The 19147-nt window shown below is 40.6% G+C and overlaps 1 protein-coding gene across 5 annotated transcripts in view; it reads right to left on the bottom strand.

Moving 5' to 3' along the window:
* CACNB2 (calcium voltage-gated channel auxiliary subunit beta 2) overlaps positions 1-19147 on the bottom strand; it is a 446893-nt gene that overhangs the window by 172599 nt on the left and 255147 nt on the right. Inside the window, exon 1 of one of the 5 annotated variants that reach the window (XM_019497549.2) lies at positions 7565-7889. The exons of the other annotated variants lie outside the window; for them this stretch is intronic. Coding sequence (XP_019353094.1) covers positions 7565-7597 — 33 coding nt within the window. The 5' untranslated portion in view covers positions 7598-7889. Of the gene's footprint in view, positions 1-7564; positions 7890-19147 lie in introns of those variants that run through there. 5 annotated transcript variants of the gene reach the window in all.

Genomic DNA, 19147 nt, shown 5'->3' with positions numbered 1-19147 from the left:
TTAACCTATCTAAGGACATGTCCGGATGAGCTTGCACATGCAGTATGCAGCACCGCAGACCTGTCTACAGTGCCACACACTGCATGCGTCACATATGGAGGCATTCCTTGTGCTGCTAATTTGCAGCATTGTGGGGTGGAGTTTGACACCAGGAGATCCTGGTGTCAACCCCTCCCTCCTCCTGAAAGAAGTGGGGTGGTGCACATGGCAGCAGTATTCGCCACCCAAAACAGGAGCCTAGCCAGCCAGATCCAAGCTCCAGCTGCTGGCCAGGCTCCCTGCTGCCAAATCACAATGACTGGAGCCCCTGGAGCCCCCAAGACCCTAGGTGAGGCTGCTGGGGCCAGCCTTATACACGCATGTTCCTGTTTGTGGGAAACACATGTTCCTGCTCACGGGGACATGCCCTAAGAAACTTAACAGAAGTACACCTCTTATGGATCAAACCACATTTCATATGCAAGTTACTTCTTATGATAACGTTCTCATACTAAAACTACAATATGATGTGTTTGGATTACCTACTTTAAAGCCTTCTTGAAGGCAGTTTCCTTCTAGTACTTTTACGTGGTCTAAACTGTAGATACCATTAATTGTTTAGATGGACATCTTAAATAACTTGCTCATTCTGTTTAAATGCCAGCTGTTAGATCTGCAAAATTCTTCTTAGGGTCAGTCAAAACAGATGTTGGAGCGCTCTGCTTTAATCATACTTCTGCAGCATGGGGCTTAGCTCCTCTGAAAATGGCCAAGGATAGTAATATAGACAGAGGGAGAGTAGACATTTGCAGAATCACAATTTTGGATTCAAGGAGCTGAATTCCAAAAAGTCCTCACTTTAGGCATTTAAATTTTGAAGTGTCTGTTTTAAGGGTCTATAAACCTGGCCACAAATCACTATTGAAACATGGTGGCAATGGAGTATGCCAGATGCTCTCTTAAAGTCACCATCATCAACAATCCCTCGCGGGTGAGGATGATTATCTTCCACGACTATCTTATCTGTCAGGCTTCATCAGCCATCTTCAGACAATCTGGGATCAACAAACTCAGCTGCAGCTGGGATAAATGTGTCTTTGCAAGGTAGGTACCTCTGGATTCTTGGTTCAGTCCATGACATGCTGTTTTTACCACTCCCTTTTTCTGTCTCCTGTTGTCACCATAAGGTTTCAAAGTACTGAGATCCTTGCAGCAAGGAGAGCCTTCCTCCATTTGTGGCAGTCCTGTGTGAAAGTCTCCCACAAGTTAATGTCAATGTTGCATTTTTTCAAGTTGGCCTTGGGGATGTTCTTGAAGCATTTTCTCTGCCCTCCGCTTGAGCATATGCCTTGACTGACTTAAGAAAACAACACTTGTTCATGCATCATGTCGGACATCTGGATGATGTGGCTGGCCCAGTGAAGTTGATTTCAGATGATCACTTCCTCAGTGATTGGTGGTGTTTACTTGGGAGAGGACATTAACATCAGATGAACCACTGGATTTGAAGGTTCATCTGCAGGCAGCGCTGATAATACTTCTCCCATGACTTGAGGTGTCTCTGATACATTGTTCGCATCTCAGCTCCCCACAGTAAGGTGGGGATCACAACTGCTTGATAAACCATGAGCTTGGTTTTGGATCTGATGTTATAATCTTCAAACACCCATTCCCTCAGGCATCCAAAGGCTGCACTCACACATTTGAGCCAATGTTGGATTTCTTTGATGTCAACCTTCTGTGAGAGATGGCTTCCAAGGTACAGGAAATACTCAGTGTTCTCCAGAGTCCCACCATGAACCTGAATTGCGAGAATTAGGGACTGCTCATTAAGATCTTGGTGATGGAGGACCTTAGTCTTCTGAATCTTAAGTGTCAGTCCCATTTTCTTGTATACCTCAGCAAAAACGCCAACAATTGCCTGAAGGTCAGCTTCCAAGTGTGCACACACTACAGAATACACTTAGTCTATCATTTAAGATATCCAGAAGGAAATAACTGATATTTGTTGAGCAAAAATATTGTAAATAAAAAATATGCAACTGTAACCTCCTATTTCTAAATGGAGATTCATGGAGATGACCAGTATTCAGTAGTAAAAGGAAGACTTATATTTCTGACAAGTATATTTAATATTCAATCATCAATCTTTTTATTATTTAATATCAATTATTGGAGTTTTAAGAGGGTAACTGGTATCACATGAAGTTTTGAGGGTTACATTACTACATTTAATTACATGTTTGTTTCTGAACTGGTACACATAATTGGTTTAAAATTAATGAAGAATTAGAGGCAAAGGAGTTGTCATATATAACTCACCCTAACCAACCACAAGAGCAGAGTATGTGTCTTTAACAGAAAATGTGATAGGGAACAGAGCTCACTGATTTTTCTTAAAAGTCCACACAGTCTTGAAGATATTCTGGAATAGATACAAGACCCCACTACAACATTTATTATAATAATATGTACAGGAAAATGTTCAATGTCTATTTATTCTGTACTCATTATACCTTCCTTATGTGAAAGAAGCAATTCACAATACACTACAAGTCTCTCCTTTAAAAGCTTTATCTAATGACAGAAAAGAGAATTTGGCATAATTATTTGGGCCTTTTTTCCAGAAGGCTAAGACAGTGTAAGAGAGACTTGCATTTAGACTTGAAGACCTACTTATGATCATTCTTATATGTAGAGTAAAATTTAACCCTAGTACAAATGAATGACAGAAAAACTCTTGAGACTTATATTGGTTTAGGAGAACTACACTGTCCCTGGTTATGAAAATACAGGTAGTCTTTAAATGGCTTGGGCTCCCCTCTATTTAGTGCTTTGAAAATTAGCGTTATAATAATTAACTTGGATGTCTTTTCATTTCAGACCAGAGGAAAAAGGAGACATACGCTCAGCTTAACCTGTTGTTATAAAAATGAGCTGCTGCATTTTGAAAGTACAGTTTTTCCAGTGGTTTTGTTTACTTTGCTAGGCATAGGGTTTGGTCATTGTAAGTAGGTTAGACAAATTCAAGTGTCAGACACTCATCAAAAGTAGTCATACCATTCTCTTGAATTTCAGATTCAGTTTTTCAAGTTTCATTTAGTGTCATAAATATATTCCTGTGCCAGAACCAGTTTCCTATCGAGTAATCTAGCATCGTGTACTGGATTGATTGTGTACTTTGGGCTTTCCATGGGCTCCTGAAAGTTGGAATTTGAATAGCTTGCCACATTCAAACATCTCACAATTCCATGTTTCTTGAATAAAAATTGCGTTTGCCTTTTACCATAATTGCTGCAGTGCTATATAATTTGTACATTGTGTTCCACCAGCACTTCAGAATCATATTGGCCTAGACATACCCAATGGATGAAGAAGAGTAAAAATGCAAGAAGTCACATATAGATTAACTATACTGAGTCTCAGCATTTCTCTATGACATACTGGAACAAATTAGAGGAAATGGCTTTATTGAAGACTTTCATAATATATCATTTGTCATCATATCACAAAGTGATAAATTTACCTTTCCAGAAAAGTAGCCATAATCCTAAGGTTTTCTTTTGATAACTGATCCTGGAGCAATATCACTGTGACTTTCTAGTTGGAGAAACATGTCTGCTGAGAGCAGCAAAAATATCTCTACTGATGGTGTCAAATGCTGAGACTTTTTTGCATAGAATAAATTAGGACTCTAAGCAAGGCTGAAGAGAGAGACACCAGAAATTTAGAATGATGTCCAGAAATAGGGTAGAAAAAGATGAGGATTCTGGTACTCCACAGAACAAGAATTCTATTCTTCCCTGTGGGAAAGAGTAGACTGCCCTAGGCAAATCCTGTTGCATTGAAGTGTATGGGAATTTTGCCATTAACTTCAGCAGGATCAGGATTTCATCCTAGAAGTTCAGTTCTGTGGATATAAGCTGAACATATTTAGCTATGGTGAATTAAGGTAAAGTTATCTTAAAGTCATACACATGCTACGTACACAAAGTAGAAGATATATACAACATTTATAGGGTTCATTTTATTGTGAAAGCATTTGCTGAAATTCATCAGTTTAACACCATTGCAAATCTGGTTATGATCATTCTTTTATGTTGAGGAAAATTTAACACCACCACAAACTAATCACAGCGAAATCTGGACATGTATATTGGTTTTAGACAACTACACTGTCCCTAATTATAAAGATACAGCTTATGAAAATACAGGCCTCTTGACAACATGTATTTTTATTCCTAGGTCTTGTAGGCTAAAATCAAATTTAATATGCAATACTAGAATGCTTCAAATTAACCTTAAAATTATTAGAAATTAATAGTGAATTTGAATTTAGAAGGGAACCCTTAGATTGTGTGCTATCGTTCTTTTGGCTGCATTCGCAGTTATGCAGTGACTCATTGGTAATTGTTTGTGTGGGATAACAACATGAACGTCTTCTTCCTCGATTCAGAACATATGGCTTTATAAACTACAGATCAGTGAAAAAAGAAAAAGAAAAGAAGAAATAATAAACTAATATAAAAAAATACACCATACTTGCCTAAATTTTTCATAAGTCATATCTTACAATTTGATTTTTAAGCAGAATACCTGTTGAGATTTTAGAACCAAGAAGTTCTGTTTCTATATCACTACATAGAATAGTATGAATAAATAATTTTATCACATCTTATTTGGCTGTTAAACCAAAAACAAATTATTCAAATTAGAATGAACTTTTTCATTTTTATGGAAAATGAAAGGAAAAGGGAAAAGAAGGAAAAATGTTTTGGGTATAATGCAACATTTTTTTTGCCATGAAACAAGATATTTCATTTTGGGTTATTTATAATAAAATGCACACAAATCTTCTAGATAAGGAAGCTGTGATCCCCTTTTGCCCAATAGCCTAAAGCAGTGGTTCTTAACCTTTTTAGGCTCAAAACACTGTTTCATAACTTTTTTGAATTTAGCAGAACCGAATTTAGAAAACTGTCGCAGGGCACTAAGGTGCCTGCTCCTCTTAGAGCAGAGATTGCCCAGGGAGAGAGCACAAAGAGCCAGATGAAAATCCAGGTGCAGGTTGCCATGACAACTGGTTAATGAGGGAATTGGCCGCACCTGCACCTGGTCAGATGGCTGAGGGAGGCAGGGCCCTAGGCCCATATAAACCCTAGGGCTGGAACCCGGCAGTTGGTTCCCTACCAGCAGCCGAAGGGGAAGGAGACTCTGGGAAGGAAGGGCCCAGGGATGTGGTAGCTGGCAGATACACTACCCTTAGAATAAAGGGGACACCAGAAGCCCATAAGGTGTCCTTGCCTGCTAGGCACTGAGCCTCAGAGAGGGAGTTTTACTTTTTTAAAGGGGCAGAGCATGACACGAGTTTTGCATTACATTACAGCCCAGGGACTCGTGGTGGTTGGCTATTATTTGTGTGCTGTCTCATAACACCAGTGGTTTGGGTGAGGCTATCTGGGGAAGGAAAAGGCCACATTGGGAGCCCAGTATAGTGTGGGGACCCTGGCACCGGCACTGAGACAGGGCTGCAGAGAGGCCGGCGAGGACAAGGGGCCGAATTATAATGAGGCCTAGGCAAGACAACGCCAGTATCATCTGCAAGGCTTGGGGCATGGTAAAGGGGTGGTTGGAGCCACACATATGGCCCATAAGGCTGAGAGACTCAGGAACTATCCACAGTGAAGCAGGACGTCAAAGGGTCTAGAGACAACAGGGTTATTAGGATATAGCCAGACTGTGTCTAAACCTAAAGCCCAAGGGCAGCATCCCTATATTCAACATACCAACAAGATGTGGCGGGCGAGAACAAGGGTGCTTTTTGGGCAAGACTGACACAGTTAAGGACCTGGGGGTAAGACGGCCACCCCTAGGCACCCCACCCTGTTACAAAAACTATTCTTTATTACATTTTATTGTGGGTTTTTTTCCCCTTTTTTTCTTCACTATAGAAAATAGAGTAGTTTTTCTGTTACAAAAAACAACAAGGATATAACAGGTCAGATGGCTTTGACACTATGGATTCCTATTTGAAATCTCTGGGTTTACCTTATGAATATCTGCACACCCAATAGTACTAATATTGCATGGTACCCCATTGCATGGGTCTCATTCTCTGTTTCATTTATATGTGAATGTATAAGATGCAATGAGAGCCCAGAGGGAGTGTAAGACCAACCAAACCAACATTTTATACCAGTATAAAAAAAAACTACACAAAATTCAAGGGAGTGGAAAACCAGTCACTTTAAAATACTACAGGCTTACTAACAGAATCGGCAAGATATTAGCAAATTGATAACAAAGGTCCTAAAATTAACTGGTGCAAAATTTCAAAGATCTTTGGGAGACTAACAATTTAATGAATGTGGAATAACAACATGATGCACTGAAAAAGTATAGTTACATCTGCATTTGATTTGTATGCTGCAGAGTTCATAGAAGTCTCAGTAATTTAATTACACATAAAATAATTTAAAATGCAAACCCCTGGCTATAAACACTTTCCCCCCATCTACTGTCCTGTAACTCTTCATTAAATTAATTTAAAATATCTTTAATCAGTCATGAAAAGTAACTACTAAGAATTAAAATCAAAACAAAACACTAATGCATTTTTTAAATATCCCCTGAAATGTATTGTAGTGCTCCAATTACTATACAGGGCACTTTCAGGTTCAGAAAAATAACTTCAACAACCAAAATACAAACATATGTATGGAAAATTGCATATAAAAGAAATGCCACTTCTAAAAATTAGAACACTATTTTGATGCTTTACAGAATAGCTTCTTGTATTGATCATTAAAAGGACTTAGGTTTATTAACATTTCCAAAAAGCTGTTTGATTGTGATATCACTATGAACTATTTTCAGTGCAGAGGTCCATATGTGTAGAATGCAGTGGAGCACTGGAAACCCAGTCTACAAAATTTGCAAATGTGCATGTCAGCTGCCAACACCATAAGATAAACAGTGATTCTTTCCACTTTTCTTCCCATTTCCTCTTATATCAGCATTGTTTTTTAAATTATATTTTACAGAAAAATCTAGTTACAGTGTTCAAAATCAGATTCTAATTTTAAAATAAACTTCTTTAAAATCTAAACTAGACATTAAGCTGGAATGTTATGAACTTTTCTAGAAAAATAAACTGTTTTCCAAAGTTTCCATATGTATACCACCACACTGAGAGCTCAGTGCGAGTACATATACTTTAAAGTATTGCATAAAGTTACAGCACTAACTAAACCCTGCTATGTTTGTTTGTGGAAAAAAATTCTATTGAGGTATCTAAATGTGACCCACAGCATTTAAAAAAACCAAATTTGTATTATGAAGACAACCATAATTATATTACCAGTAAATAACGGATGAAATACAATGGTTTTTTTCCACCAATTCATACTACAATATACCTGGCAAAACTAAATTTCGTAATTTAGTACCATGGAAGAACTATTAAAAAACAAAACAGAACAGTAATTACTCAACAAAGGAAACCAAATTGATCACACATTCAAAGTTGCATAATAGCTTTGAAAGCAGCTCAAACCCAAGAAATAACAGTTATCTTGCTTCTTACCACTTCATAATCCTCACTGCCATAAAGGTACATAGCTGCACCTTAACGATCTTACAGTGTATCCAAAATGTCCTAAAGTAAGAGCTTCAGCTGCATCTTAAACTTCTGCATCTTAGCAATATAGCTTCTACAGCTGGAATACAGTTCCAGTGCTCGTTTCCCACGCTCAAGATGCTTCTTTAATATTGCTCTCAAACACAAAAACAAGACCTCTGACTGTAAGCAGTTAAGGAAATGATGATCTGGCAAGCTGCACCAGTAAGAAATTCCACAAAGGAAAGCAGCAGCAGCAAAGACGTGTGGTGTTAATCCATTACTATAAGCAAAAGAGCAGAGGGGAGCAGAGGCTGGGCTGGGGTATTCATTCACCGTTATGTTCTTAATCACATGTTGCTGGCCTTATACTGATTGGCTACAAGATCAGGCAGTATAATGGAAAGCAGCTAGAACTCTACTGGCCTATCTGCTGTGCTGAGAGAGTTCAGTAATATCGGTAAAGTTTGAGTTCCAACTTCTTACACTCTTAGACTCAATTTGTTTGCATTTATCACAAAGACAGTTGGAACAAGTACTGTCCTTAGATGAAGAACTCAAACATGACTGAGCAGAACTAATTTAACTTCAAAGGACCAAAAAGGAAACACTTTTTAACCTGTGAATGAACCAAGTTATTGTAAATTCAGCCTTGCCCAGTTTCCACAGCACTGCACTACATATATAAAAGACAATTTCACCCCAGGACTGTTCATACATACACCAGGAGTTTCTACAAATGACTTACTTACTTGTACTAATAGCACATTCTTCAATATACAGGTTGATACCAGACTGGTCTGCTTGTAAAAAGAAACAATGAAGCTTCTCTTTATCATGTGAAGGCATTTTGAAAACAGAAAAACCATACTTACTGTCCCAGTGGTCAGTCACTGCACATTTATTTAGTACTTGTGTAATCAAGTATTAAATGTACAATAACCAGAGTTACTGCGCAGTAATGCCGGCAAACATTTTAAGTGGCAGTACTCCACAGTAGCCTAATGATACTATGCAGTAGTGTAGTAGCACTGTTAGTGCCGTGACGTGCTATTGTACAGCATTATTCAGCAACTACACAGTCAGTGTCTTGTGTCAATGTGTGCAAATAGGGATGATACTGTTGATAGGGACAAAGTCTGTGGCCATGCCTTCACTTCTTACTCAATACATGCTAATTATTTTAAAGAGAAGTTTCCCTACCTAAGAGGAGAAAAAAGGAAGGACTTAGCCTCACCCATTGAAGTCATACCATAGTTAAAGTTAAAACAAGGATTTAAAAAAAACAAACTTATTTTTAAAAATCTTTCAGAAATAGAAGACAAGATATCCAGAAATGTTTTCCAATGGTAACTACTGTTCTTAAGCGCTGGCTCTATGCATTCATAATTCTTGGAGACAGTGCTTCCTTGCAGCAAATCATCGAACATCTACCAAAGCAGGTTCCATTGTATAGGCTGTTGCACAAAAGTAAGCAAGTGATAACCATGACACATATCTGAGTGTATGTAAGAGAGTGAAAACCCTATTCATTCTACACAAATAGCCCCAGGAACCTGTCCCACTCAGTTTAGCAAGTTTTAGTTTAGTTTTACATCATTTCTCTGTACCATAACTACAAAAAAGAGCACACATATTCCCTTGAGAAACTATAGTGCATTTCCAAAATTTGATACAGGAAATACATAGAATAAAAAAAGTTGGGTTGAAAGGGACTTCAGAAGGTCATCTAGTCAAACCCCTGCTCAAAGCAGGACCATCCCCAACTTAATTAGATCATCCCGGCCACAGTTTTGCCTAACTGGGTCTTAAAAACCTCTTAAGATGGAGAGTCCACAAGTTCTCTGGCTAACTTGTTCCAGTATTTTACTACCGTCCCAGTAATAAACTTCTTCCTAATATCTAACCGAAACTTCTCTTGCAGCTACTTGAGATGATTGCTCCTTGTTCTGTCATCTGCCACTACTGAGAACAGTCCAGCTCCATCCTCTTTGGAACCCTCTCAGTCATCTCGTCTCTAGACTAAATAAGCTCAGTTCCCTCAGCTACTCCTCCTAAGTCATGTGTTAAAATCAAGGTATACCACATCACCTGGTCTTCCTGCATCCACAGAGCCAATCATCTCATCATAGAAAGCAATCAGGTTGGTCAAGCATGACTTGTCCGTTGTAAATCCATGCTGACTCTTCCAAATCACCTTCTTCTCCTCCAAGTGCTTAGAAAATGATTCCTTGAGGACCTGCTCCATGATTTTTCCAGGGACTGAGGTGAGGCTGCCTGGTCTGTAATTCTCTGGATCCTCCTTTTTCTCTTTCTTAAATATGGGCACTATGCTTACCCTTTTCCAATCATCTGGGACATCTCCTGATTGCCACTGAGTTTTCAAAGATGATGGCCTGTGGTTCTGCAATCACATCACCAACCTCCAGAGCACCTTTGGGTGCATCCTGTTCAGCCCCATGGACTTGTATATATCCAGATTTCCTAAATAGTCCCTAACCTGTTCCTCTGCAACTGATGGATGCTCACCTCCTCCCCAAACTGTGCTTCCCAGTGCAGTAGTCTGGTAGCTGACCTTGCCTGTGAAGACTGAGATGGAAAAAGGTAGCAAGTACTTCAGCCTTTTCTCCATCCTTTGTCACTAGATTGCCTCCCCCATTCAGTAAGGAACCCACACTTTACCTGATCCTCCTTTTGCTACCAACATACTGGTAGAAACCCTTCTTATTATCCTTCACATCCCTTGCTAGCTGCAACTCCTATTGCGCTTTGTCCTTCCTGACTTCATCCCTACATGCACAAGCAATACTCTTATACTCCTCTCTAGTTGTTTGTCCAAGTTTCCACTTCTTATAAGCTTCTTTTTTGTGATTTAGTTTACTGAAGAGTTCCCTGCTAAGTGAAGCTGGTTTTCTGCCATACTTGCTAGTCTTCCTGCACATCAGGATGGTTTGTTCCTGCACAATCAGTAAGGCTTCTTTCACATACAGCCAGCTCTCTTGACCTCATCTTCCCCTCAGACTGGCTTCCAAAGGGATCCTGCCCATGAGTTCCCTGAGCAAATTGAAGTCTGCTTTTCTGATGTCCAGGGTCCTTACTTTGCTGCTCCCTTTCCTTCCTTTCCTCAGGATCCTGAACTCAATCATCTCATGGTCACTGCTGCCCAAGTTGCCACGTACTAGTATGTTACCCACCAATTTTTTCCCTGTTTGTGAGCAGCAGGTCAAGAAAAGCATAGCCCTAGTTGGCCACTCCAGCATTTGTACCAGGAAATTGCCTGTCTATCCTGAACAGTTTAAATCCATCCATGACAGCGCTCCAGATGTGTGAGCTATCCCACCAAGTTTCTGTTATTCCAGTCACATCATTGTTCTATGACTGCGCAAGCACTTCCAATTCTTCCTGCTTGTTTCATAGGCTCTGTGCATTTGTGTACAGGCACCTAAGGTAACTAGTCAATTTGCCCTGATTTCTCAGGAAGACTGAGACCACCTCCCTTGTTGCCCCCTCCTGTTTGTTCTTCCTCCAAGTCACCAACTTCCCCACTTCCCTCAGGGCTTTGGTCTCCATCCCCCAGCAAACCTAGTTTAAGCCCTCCTCACTAGGCTAGCGAGCCTGTCTGAGAAGATGCCCTTCCCTTTCTTCATCAGGTAGATCCCATCTCTTCCTAGCAGTCCTTCTTGGAACATCATCCCACAGTCAAAGAAGCCAAAGCCCTGGTCCCAACACCACCTGCACAGCCAGGCATTGATCTGCAGGATGCACCCGTTCCTGCCTGGGCCCCTTTTCCTTGACCAGAAGGATCAAAAAGAACATAATGTGATTTTATGTTTTCTGAAAATTTTGAACAGCATTCTGAAGGCATCTGAGGTTAGCTAAAAATATAATTCTTTTAAAACATAAGATAAATGCAAAAGGTCAAGTTGTCTTATACTTCTAATTCTTTTGAAAACCATTTATTAATCTAGGAGTTAAAAATTGCTCAAGGACTTATAGAAAGGAAAAAGACAAATTATAGTTCAGGAATCACTCATTTTACCTCTCTTGATGTACTCCCAATTCTAGTTTGCTTACCACAGCTGTTTAACCTGCCAAACAAACTGACTGCATCACATGAAATCAGCTGCATATCATACTGAAAAATTCCCAGTGTGGAATCCCTACATTAGAATAAAACATGCTTCAATACATCATCATGATGAAATGAAGAAAAATTATAATGACATAGTTTAGAGAGTGACAACAAAACTCGCTAATGATACATTTAAGATTTTACATTTTTTAATAAAACTTTCATAAAAGTTGTAATGTTTGGAATTTTTATTCAGTGGATCCATGTTTAATAAAACAACTATGGGATGAACTATAGGATACATACTTCAAACCACACAGGATCAAGCTTCAAGTTCCCTCTATTACTAGCCACAGGAAAAAGTAATAAATAAAGGGATCTTCTACAAGGTCTCTTCCAGCCCCTAACAATCTATGAATCTATACCCCAGTTGTCTTTTCCTGCCTAGTGGACCGATGATTTTCCAGCCCCTAACAATCTATAAAGCTGGTCACCAATATAAAATACCAAAAGGTGCAATCATCATCTTTATTTTGGCAAAGGCTTCAGCTATTATCGCCAAAAAATAATGGAATATTTGTTTTCAAACACATTTGATAGTACTAAATCTACAGGCAGAAGACTGAAAAAAAAGACTGGTAAAGCAATTCACTGACACTCTTTTGAAACATTTGGTATCTAAACTGTCCAGTTTTATTTTGACATGAAACAACAGCAACTTAACTCCTTGTCTTTTCTTGCCATGTTTTCAGAGACCTCAATGAAGATGTGTTTGCATCTATTAAGTGGGTTGCAAAATCATGCACTGGCTGGCAGGGTTGAGGAGTTATGATATAAAATGCATAGTGCTTTCATGATGCTAGCACATTGTTACAAACAGGAAGACCTCATATTGAAACACCTGAATGTATTCCTGAAAAATATTATTAAAGTAGTGCCAGAAGAAATTAGTGCAATATTTCAAGCATATTTCCTTGCATTTCTAGTTTTTTAGACTTTTCACCAAACCTCGCTAACCTCGTCACCAAAAGCAAACTCCCTATGACCAAAACAATTCCTAATGAATCCAGACCATCCCAGGACAAGAAATGCAAAACCTGCCAACCCATCTCCACCACTCCCACAATAACCACACCCCACAACAGAACCATTATCATTCCTGAATCTTACACCCGCATCTCCAGAAATGTTATACATCTCATCCAGTGGACCAAATGCCCTGATGGAAAATATGTAGGAGAAACCAAACAACAATTGTGCACCAGAATGAATGCACACAGAAAATCCATCAAAGACAAAAGTATCCAATTACTTATGGGGTACGCTTCTCATAAGACAATCACTCTCTCTCCGATCCCTCAGTTCTAATCCTCAAAGGGAACTTGCAAAACACCTTTCACAAGTGAGCCTACGAACTTCACTTCATAAATCTACCGGATACAAAAAATCATGGACTCAATATAGACATCGGATTTAGGACACATTACAACCTACCTGACATCCAATTCACCAGGTACCTGGCCTGACCTTATGATTTACACTTTTCTTTCCCCCCGCCCACAATTAGTCCCCTCCCCTCCTTTTCTATCCTTTGTCTTCCTAATTTCCAGGTATTTACTTTTTCACAGACTGCCTCTTTACTACCTTGAAGAACTCAAGTACAAAAGAGTCTCCTTTACTTACCTTTGGCATTATTTCTCCCTCATTTCCTCCCCTCCCTTCCTTACCCTTTGTTTTACTAATTTCTACCTATTTACATTCTCACTGACATCCTGCCACACTTTTAGCTTTTTTCATTCCTTGGAGATCTAAGAACAGCAGAGTCTCACTATGCCTGGAGAAAGGTGCTTGTGCCTGAAAGCTTGCAAAGAACTTTTTTCCAACTACTCAGTTGGTTTAATAAAAGATATCACATCTACCCAAAGAACCTTGCCTGCCTATGTCCTTGGACCAACATGGCTATTAATGTTCAGTTTTTATGGAAATGGCTGCTTACTGGCTCAGAAGGATGACTAAAAATCAGAAATCATGGTTTTGCAAGGAAATGTAAAATTAAACACCTGTAATTTTTGGGGGGTTGAATATAAAACTATTACTTCTTCACCTGTTCTTATTCACTCATAGAATTACCCACTATGCCTGGGGGATGGAACAATACCTCATTTGGCATATCCAGCCTTGGAACTTGAAGGTTAGTGTCACTAGTCTGTTTAGGGTGCAGAAGTCCATATTCACATCAGGCACACAAAGGCACACATACAAATATGCGTGCACACACACTTTGCTTCCTCTCCTTATGCTTCGGTATATTTTCTCTTCATAAAAAAAAAAAAAGAATGGTCACATACTAGTAAAATAACATTACCATATTTACTTGAATATAAGATAATATTTAAGTAATATTATCCCCAATGATTTCCAGGTATAGAATCTAATTATTAGAGATTTGCTTGAAATTTGTTCCCTCTCTCACTGCTATAGGAGGGAAAATAAATCTTGGGGGGTCAGGTGGACCCCATGCCCCCCAAACTTATTCCCCTGGAACCCTTCTCCCCACCCACACCTTACTGTCAGAACCTGCTCTCCATAAGCACATATAAGTGAGGGACAAATTTGGAAACACTGACTTTGTACTATGAGTACCCACAGACTTAGATCAAATAGAATTGATGCATTTTACCTTTTCTGAAACTGCTGCAAGTTTTATCACAGATACTCCATAAACATACTTTTAAGCAGCACTTAAATATAGTATAAACTATGCTTGATATTAGTCCAAAGAAAAAAGCTCATGATTTACCATACATTTCATTGGGCTGGGCCCCAGAAGAGTCAACAACATTTCAAGCCATGGTGACCCCATAGCTCAACACTATTCAGTATGTGTGCAATATATTTTTAAAAAAAAACAAAAAATCCCTTTGTCGACCCCTCTCTCAGCCTGTCATATACAATTAGTGTGGCCCTACCATCCATGAAGTGGAGTCAGACCAGGTTGCCCTGCACCTCATCTGCATATAAATTTTTGGAGGATTCCAAGACTTGTGACAAGAACAACTGGTTCTAGTCTTGAGAGGGCTAATTAGCACAAGGATCCTTTGTTGAGGGTATCTGACAGATATTTAAGGCTGATAAAGAAACAGGAATCATTAGAAATGGGAAAGAAAGGCACAGCTCAGCTGTGGAAGTAAAGAGGAAGTAAAAATGTATTCAATGTAGTGGCTCACCATGACTTCAAAAAAGTTGGTGCTGAGTGCAATAGACACTACTTTAGATCTTATTCATATAAGCTGCTCTAACCCATTCTTGTTGTTTTCCATCAGCATATTTGCCCAGTATGGGTTTTACAGTCATGCTCAGTGTTGGCTACATTTAATCAGCTTCATAGTTGGTTTCTGTTAGACCCCAACTCCATGCGGCATCCAACAACTAGGGAGATGACAGTTGAATTGCTCATGAATCCTGTTACTCATTAACTAGAGTAAGCAGGGAGCAAACACCAGCACACATTGCTTGAAAAAGCTTTATTCAGAATGGAGACTGCTTCGGGCCAGGTCTCAAAAAAACCAGCAAACCAGGGCCTGCATTGAACAATATTTTTTTTCACATTGTATGCACTTTGGTTCATGCTCATTACCATTTAGTCCACCCTCGCTCCTCCTCCTGTTCCACCCATTTCTCCTCCCATCTCAAACTCCACCTCTGTTTACTGTTTGTTTCATTAACATGGCATTGCCTATGCATTTCACTCATTTACATGTCTTTTTGCTATGAGCCCATGTCTAAGACCTTGACTTTACTTCTTCAATCAATGGGCGGACTTTGGCCAAAACCTGAAAACTTCTGGAGGCTTCTTCACCAATCACCATTCACCTTTTTGCATATGTTTATTTCGGATTCTGTTACCAGTTACATGTTGTCTTTCACATTCCAGTCTGTTTTTCAGTCCCATGTTGTACCATCTTCCACATTCCTAAGGCTTCACCTCATTCACAGCACGCAGACTCACACAGACTTACTTGAAAATGGTTGACACAGTTAAGATGGTTACTTAACATATGCAAATGGATGGCTTATCATATGCATTCATAAGCAAAACCTTATATATAAAAGCTATATATCTTACAACACTACTATATGGTTAAAAAACTACTTGCCTAAGCATCTCGCAATGTTACTTTTAATATATCATTTTGCCTGGTGGTCAGCAGCTTTTCCTGGGCCACAGATTAAAGCCTTCATTCAGTTGTAAATCCACTGCTCCCTAAGATCCAAATATTGTCACCCTAACAGTTTCCATTACTGAGCACATGCTGCTTTTGGCAGTAGTTCAATGACAGACAATATACTTAATGAGATTTCCTTCTATGTGTATATATGACAAGGAGTTTTTCCCCCTGGGCTGACTTGGGAAAAAAAGTTTTGTCTCGAATTTAAGAAAATACGGTAGGTTCAAAATGAGGTAACAGTGCATGTATAGGCCTCTATTTTATTTGCAAATACTAAGTAGGTTGGCTTTCTGAATGTTCTTGTAGTATAGATGGATTAGCAGAACTGGTATTTAATTCCTGGCCAATTGTCTACGTAACATAGCTATGAATCTTGCACACTATAAATAACTTTGTATATCATTACATTTCAACATAGTGCCTTTTGGAAAACAAACAGAAAAAAATGCTGACATGGTTGTCAAGGTTAATAGACTAAACAGACATTCTTTGATAAACATGAAGCTGTCAACTTGCATCTAAGAGTAACTTGCTATTTTTTTTTCTTCAAAAACCCGAATGGAAAGTGATTGAAGCTCTATTAACTAAACCAGATTCAAATTAGTGAAGAATGTCAACAGTTCATAACTTTCACTTGCACAGCTAGCAACAGCATTTGTTTCATGTAAACATATGTCCTTTCTAATTCTTCTTAAGCATAGTACATTAGTGCGTTGTTATTTTCAATCTGACTTCTTTTCATTTATCAAGGGCAGAAGATACAGTAAAAGCTGTGTTTACCGGCATGAGTGGAGTAAAGGGGGTGCTGGGTATCCAAAAATTCCAGTTATCTGAGGCAGGGGTTTCCAACTTTTTTTAAAACCCCTGCAGAGGAAGGTGGAGGTGCGGGGCAGGGGTGGCAGTGGCTGCATGTGGAGCAGGGCTGGGGGGGTGGGCGGTGGCAGTGGTGGCGGCCACAGGTGAGGTTCCTCCCCACTGCGTCGGCTGGCCAGAAATTCTGGTTAATAGAGTATTCTGGATAACAGAATGCTGATTAACACAGCTTTTAGTGTACTTAGAGAACTGACCCTCACTTTACATGGGGACCTGAAGAGCCTGGGAGTTTCCTTTTGGCAAAGTGGCCTTTGCAACCTTCCAGCCCATTCACTACCTTCCCATCTGCTATTTGGAGGGGAAAGATTCACAGCAAGTAGAATTAATAGAATTAGGATACCCTATAGCAGTGTTTCTCAACCTTTTCCTCAGTATGACCCCATTTAACCATTGAAAAATGTTTGCAACCCCCAAAATGATTCAGACAAGATCAATGCTCCCTCCCCCAGTGTGCGGCATGGCTGGAGCAGAACCCGTGGGGGGGAGGGGACAGGGGGAGGATGAGGGCTTCCTGCTGCCTCAGCACACATACTGGGAGTGCTCGGTGGGCTATTTGCCAGTTCAGGTCTCTGTGAGGAAGGATTTATTGCAGGTTGGTGCAGCCTATATGAATAAGATATATAGTAGTGCCCATTGTGCTTAGTCCCCCTCAGCACTGACTCCTGCTGCCCCTCAGCTGAGTCCCCTCTCCTGCTAAATGACATCAGATCCCCTGAGACAGCATGATCCCCTGAGACAAGACTTTACTGTGCAATACAGCAAATTACTGCATAGTAAGTGTCTGCATCTACATGTGCAGACCCTTACTGCACAATAATTTGCTCTACTTAGCAGTTAATTTACTACCTGCAAATACAAGTAGCAAATTTACTGCAAACTCATTACTGCTCAGTAAGACACATGTAGATGGTTGACTGGTGGATTGGAGCAGGTGGCTGGAACCTAGCCCTCCTCCACAGCTCTTTCCAGGCCCCCTGCCCCTGATCAGGGAGCTGGGCTGGGAGCTCCCTGTTGCTGAGGCCCTGGCATCAGACAGCTCCCAGAAGCAGAGAGCAGTCTGTCAGCCCCTGGACAGGAAACAGGTGTCTCTTAACCCTGTGCTCCCTCATAGCCCACAGGCTCGCACCCAGCAGGAGCCTCAAGCTCCCCCTGGTTGCTGGAGGGGGCTGGTGCAAGGCAGGAGCAGACTGCTGCCAGAAGCAGCAAATCTGCTCCCAAATGGGCACACATGTGAGTTTACTGTAGAAGAAATTACTCTGGAGCAAACCCATCCAGCAGCATTTGCATGTGTACACACATAAGGAAAGTAACGGAACCTGGGTCCACCGTATCTTTGGCACTGGATAAGAGGAGAAGACAGACCATCTCCTACTCCATTTTTTAAATAAATCTAGGCCTTAGTTTTCTTTGCTTTTCTTACAGATGTTCCAAAAGATTTTGGTTTGGGTAGGTTGAACAATTTTTTTTTCTAGTTTTCCACTCTGACAAGGTATTGAACTTCAAGGAATTGTCCAACAGCACCATGCGGAGATCTGCTGTATAAAAAGGGAACCGATTCGTAAGTGTGCTATGCTGATTCCCAAGCAGTTTTTATGTTTCCACTTGGATAGAACTAGATTTATATCTGACCTTTAGTGTGAAGGCAATGCTCTCTGTACAAGTCTATGTGCTATTAGATATTTTAGTACATTTCCTTGGCTAATAGTGTATGAATTGAAGGAGAAGGGTACCTAACATTTTCATAGATGAGATATACCATACTTGCCTGATTCCAAGATGAAGGGTTTTTTTCCCCCACAGTCAGCATAAGGGAGGGGGAAAGCCTCATGTTGATTGGGGTGGGGAGCCTCATCTTAGACTTAAGTACTGGCCTGGATCATGTAGTAGCTCAGGGCTGAAGCTGACACTGAGCTACTGCCTAGGCCAGGCCAGGGTGGCTCATGCAGTGGGGGAGGCGGCTCACAATTAGGGGAACATGAAGGAGACCCACAATGGACGGAGTTGCGCAGGGGAGGCCTTCAGTGGGGGTAGCAGGCACAGAGGAGAGACCCAAAGCAGAGAGTGGGCAAGTGAGGATGGGGTGGGGACAGATGGGGGGAACCCATGGTGGGGGGGGGCATGTGGGAAGACCCATGGGGTGGGGATTGCATGGAGGAGACCCAATGGGGGTGGGGGTCAGGAAAGTGATTCTGTAGTAGGGGTGGAGGGAGCATGGGGGAAACCATACAGACTGTCCCCCACCTGCTGCCTGCCACTTGCTTACCTTAGGCTCTGGCTCTAGGCCCAGAGCTGCACTGCTGTTTCCACCTGGCCAGGCTGGGCCAGGGATACTGCTTTCTTCCCTGGAGCTGGAGCCAGAGCCACCCCAAAGGCAAC

The sequence above is a fragment of the Alligator mississippiensis genome, chromosome 5 (assembly GCF_030867095.1).
Source record: "Alligator mississippiensis isolate rAllMis1 chromosome 5, rAllMis1, whole genome shotgun sequence".
NCBI classification, from domain to species: Eukaryota; Metazoa; Chordata; order Crocodylia; family Alligatoridae; genus Alligator; species Alligator mississippiensis.
Note: the sequence above shows the minus strand (reverse complement) of the source record. Positions and strands in the feature narration are given on the sequence as shown.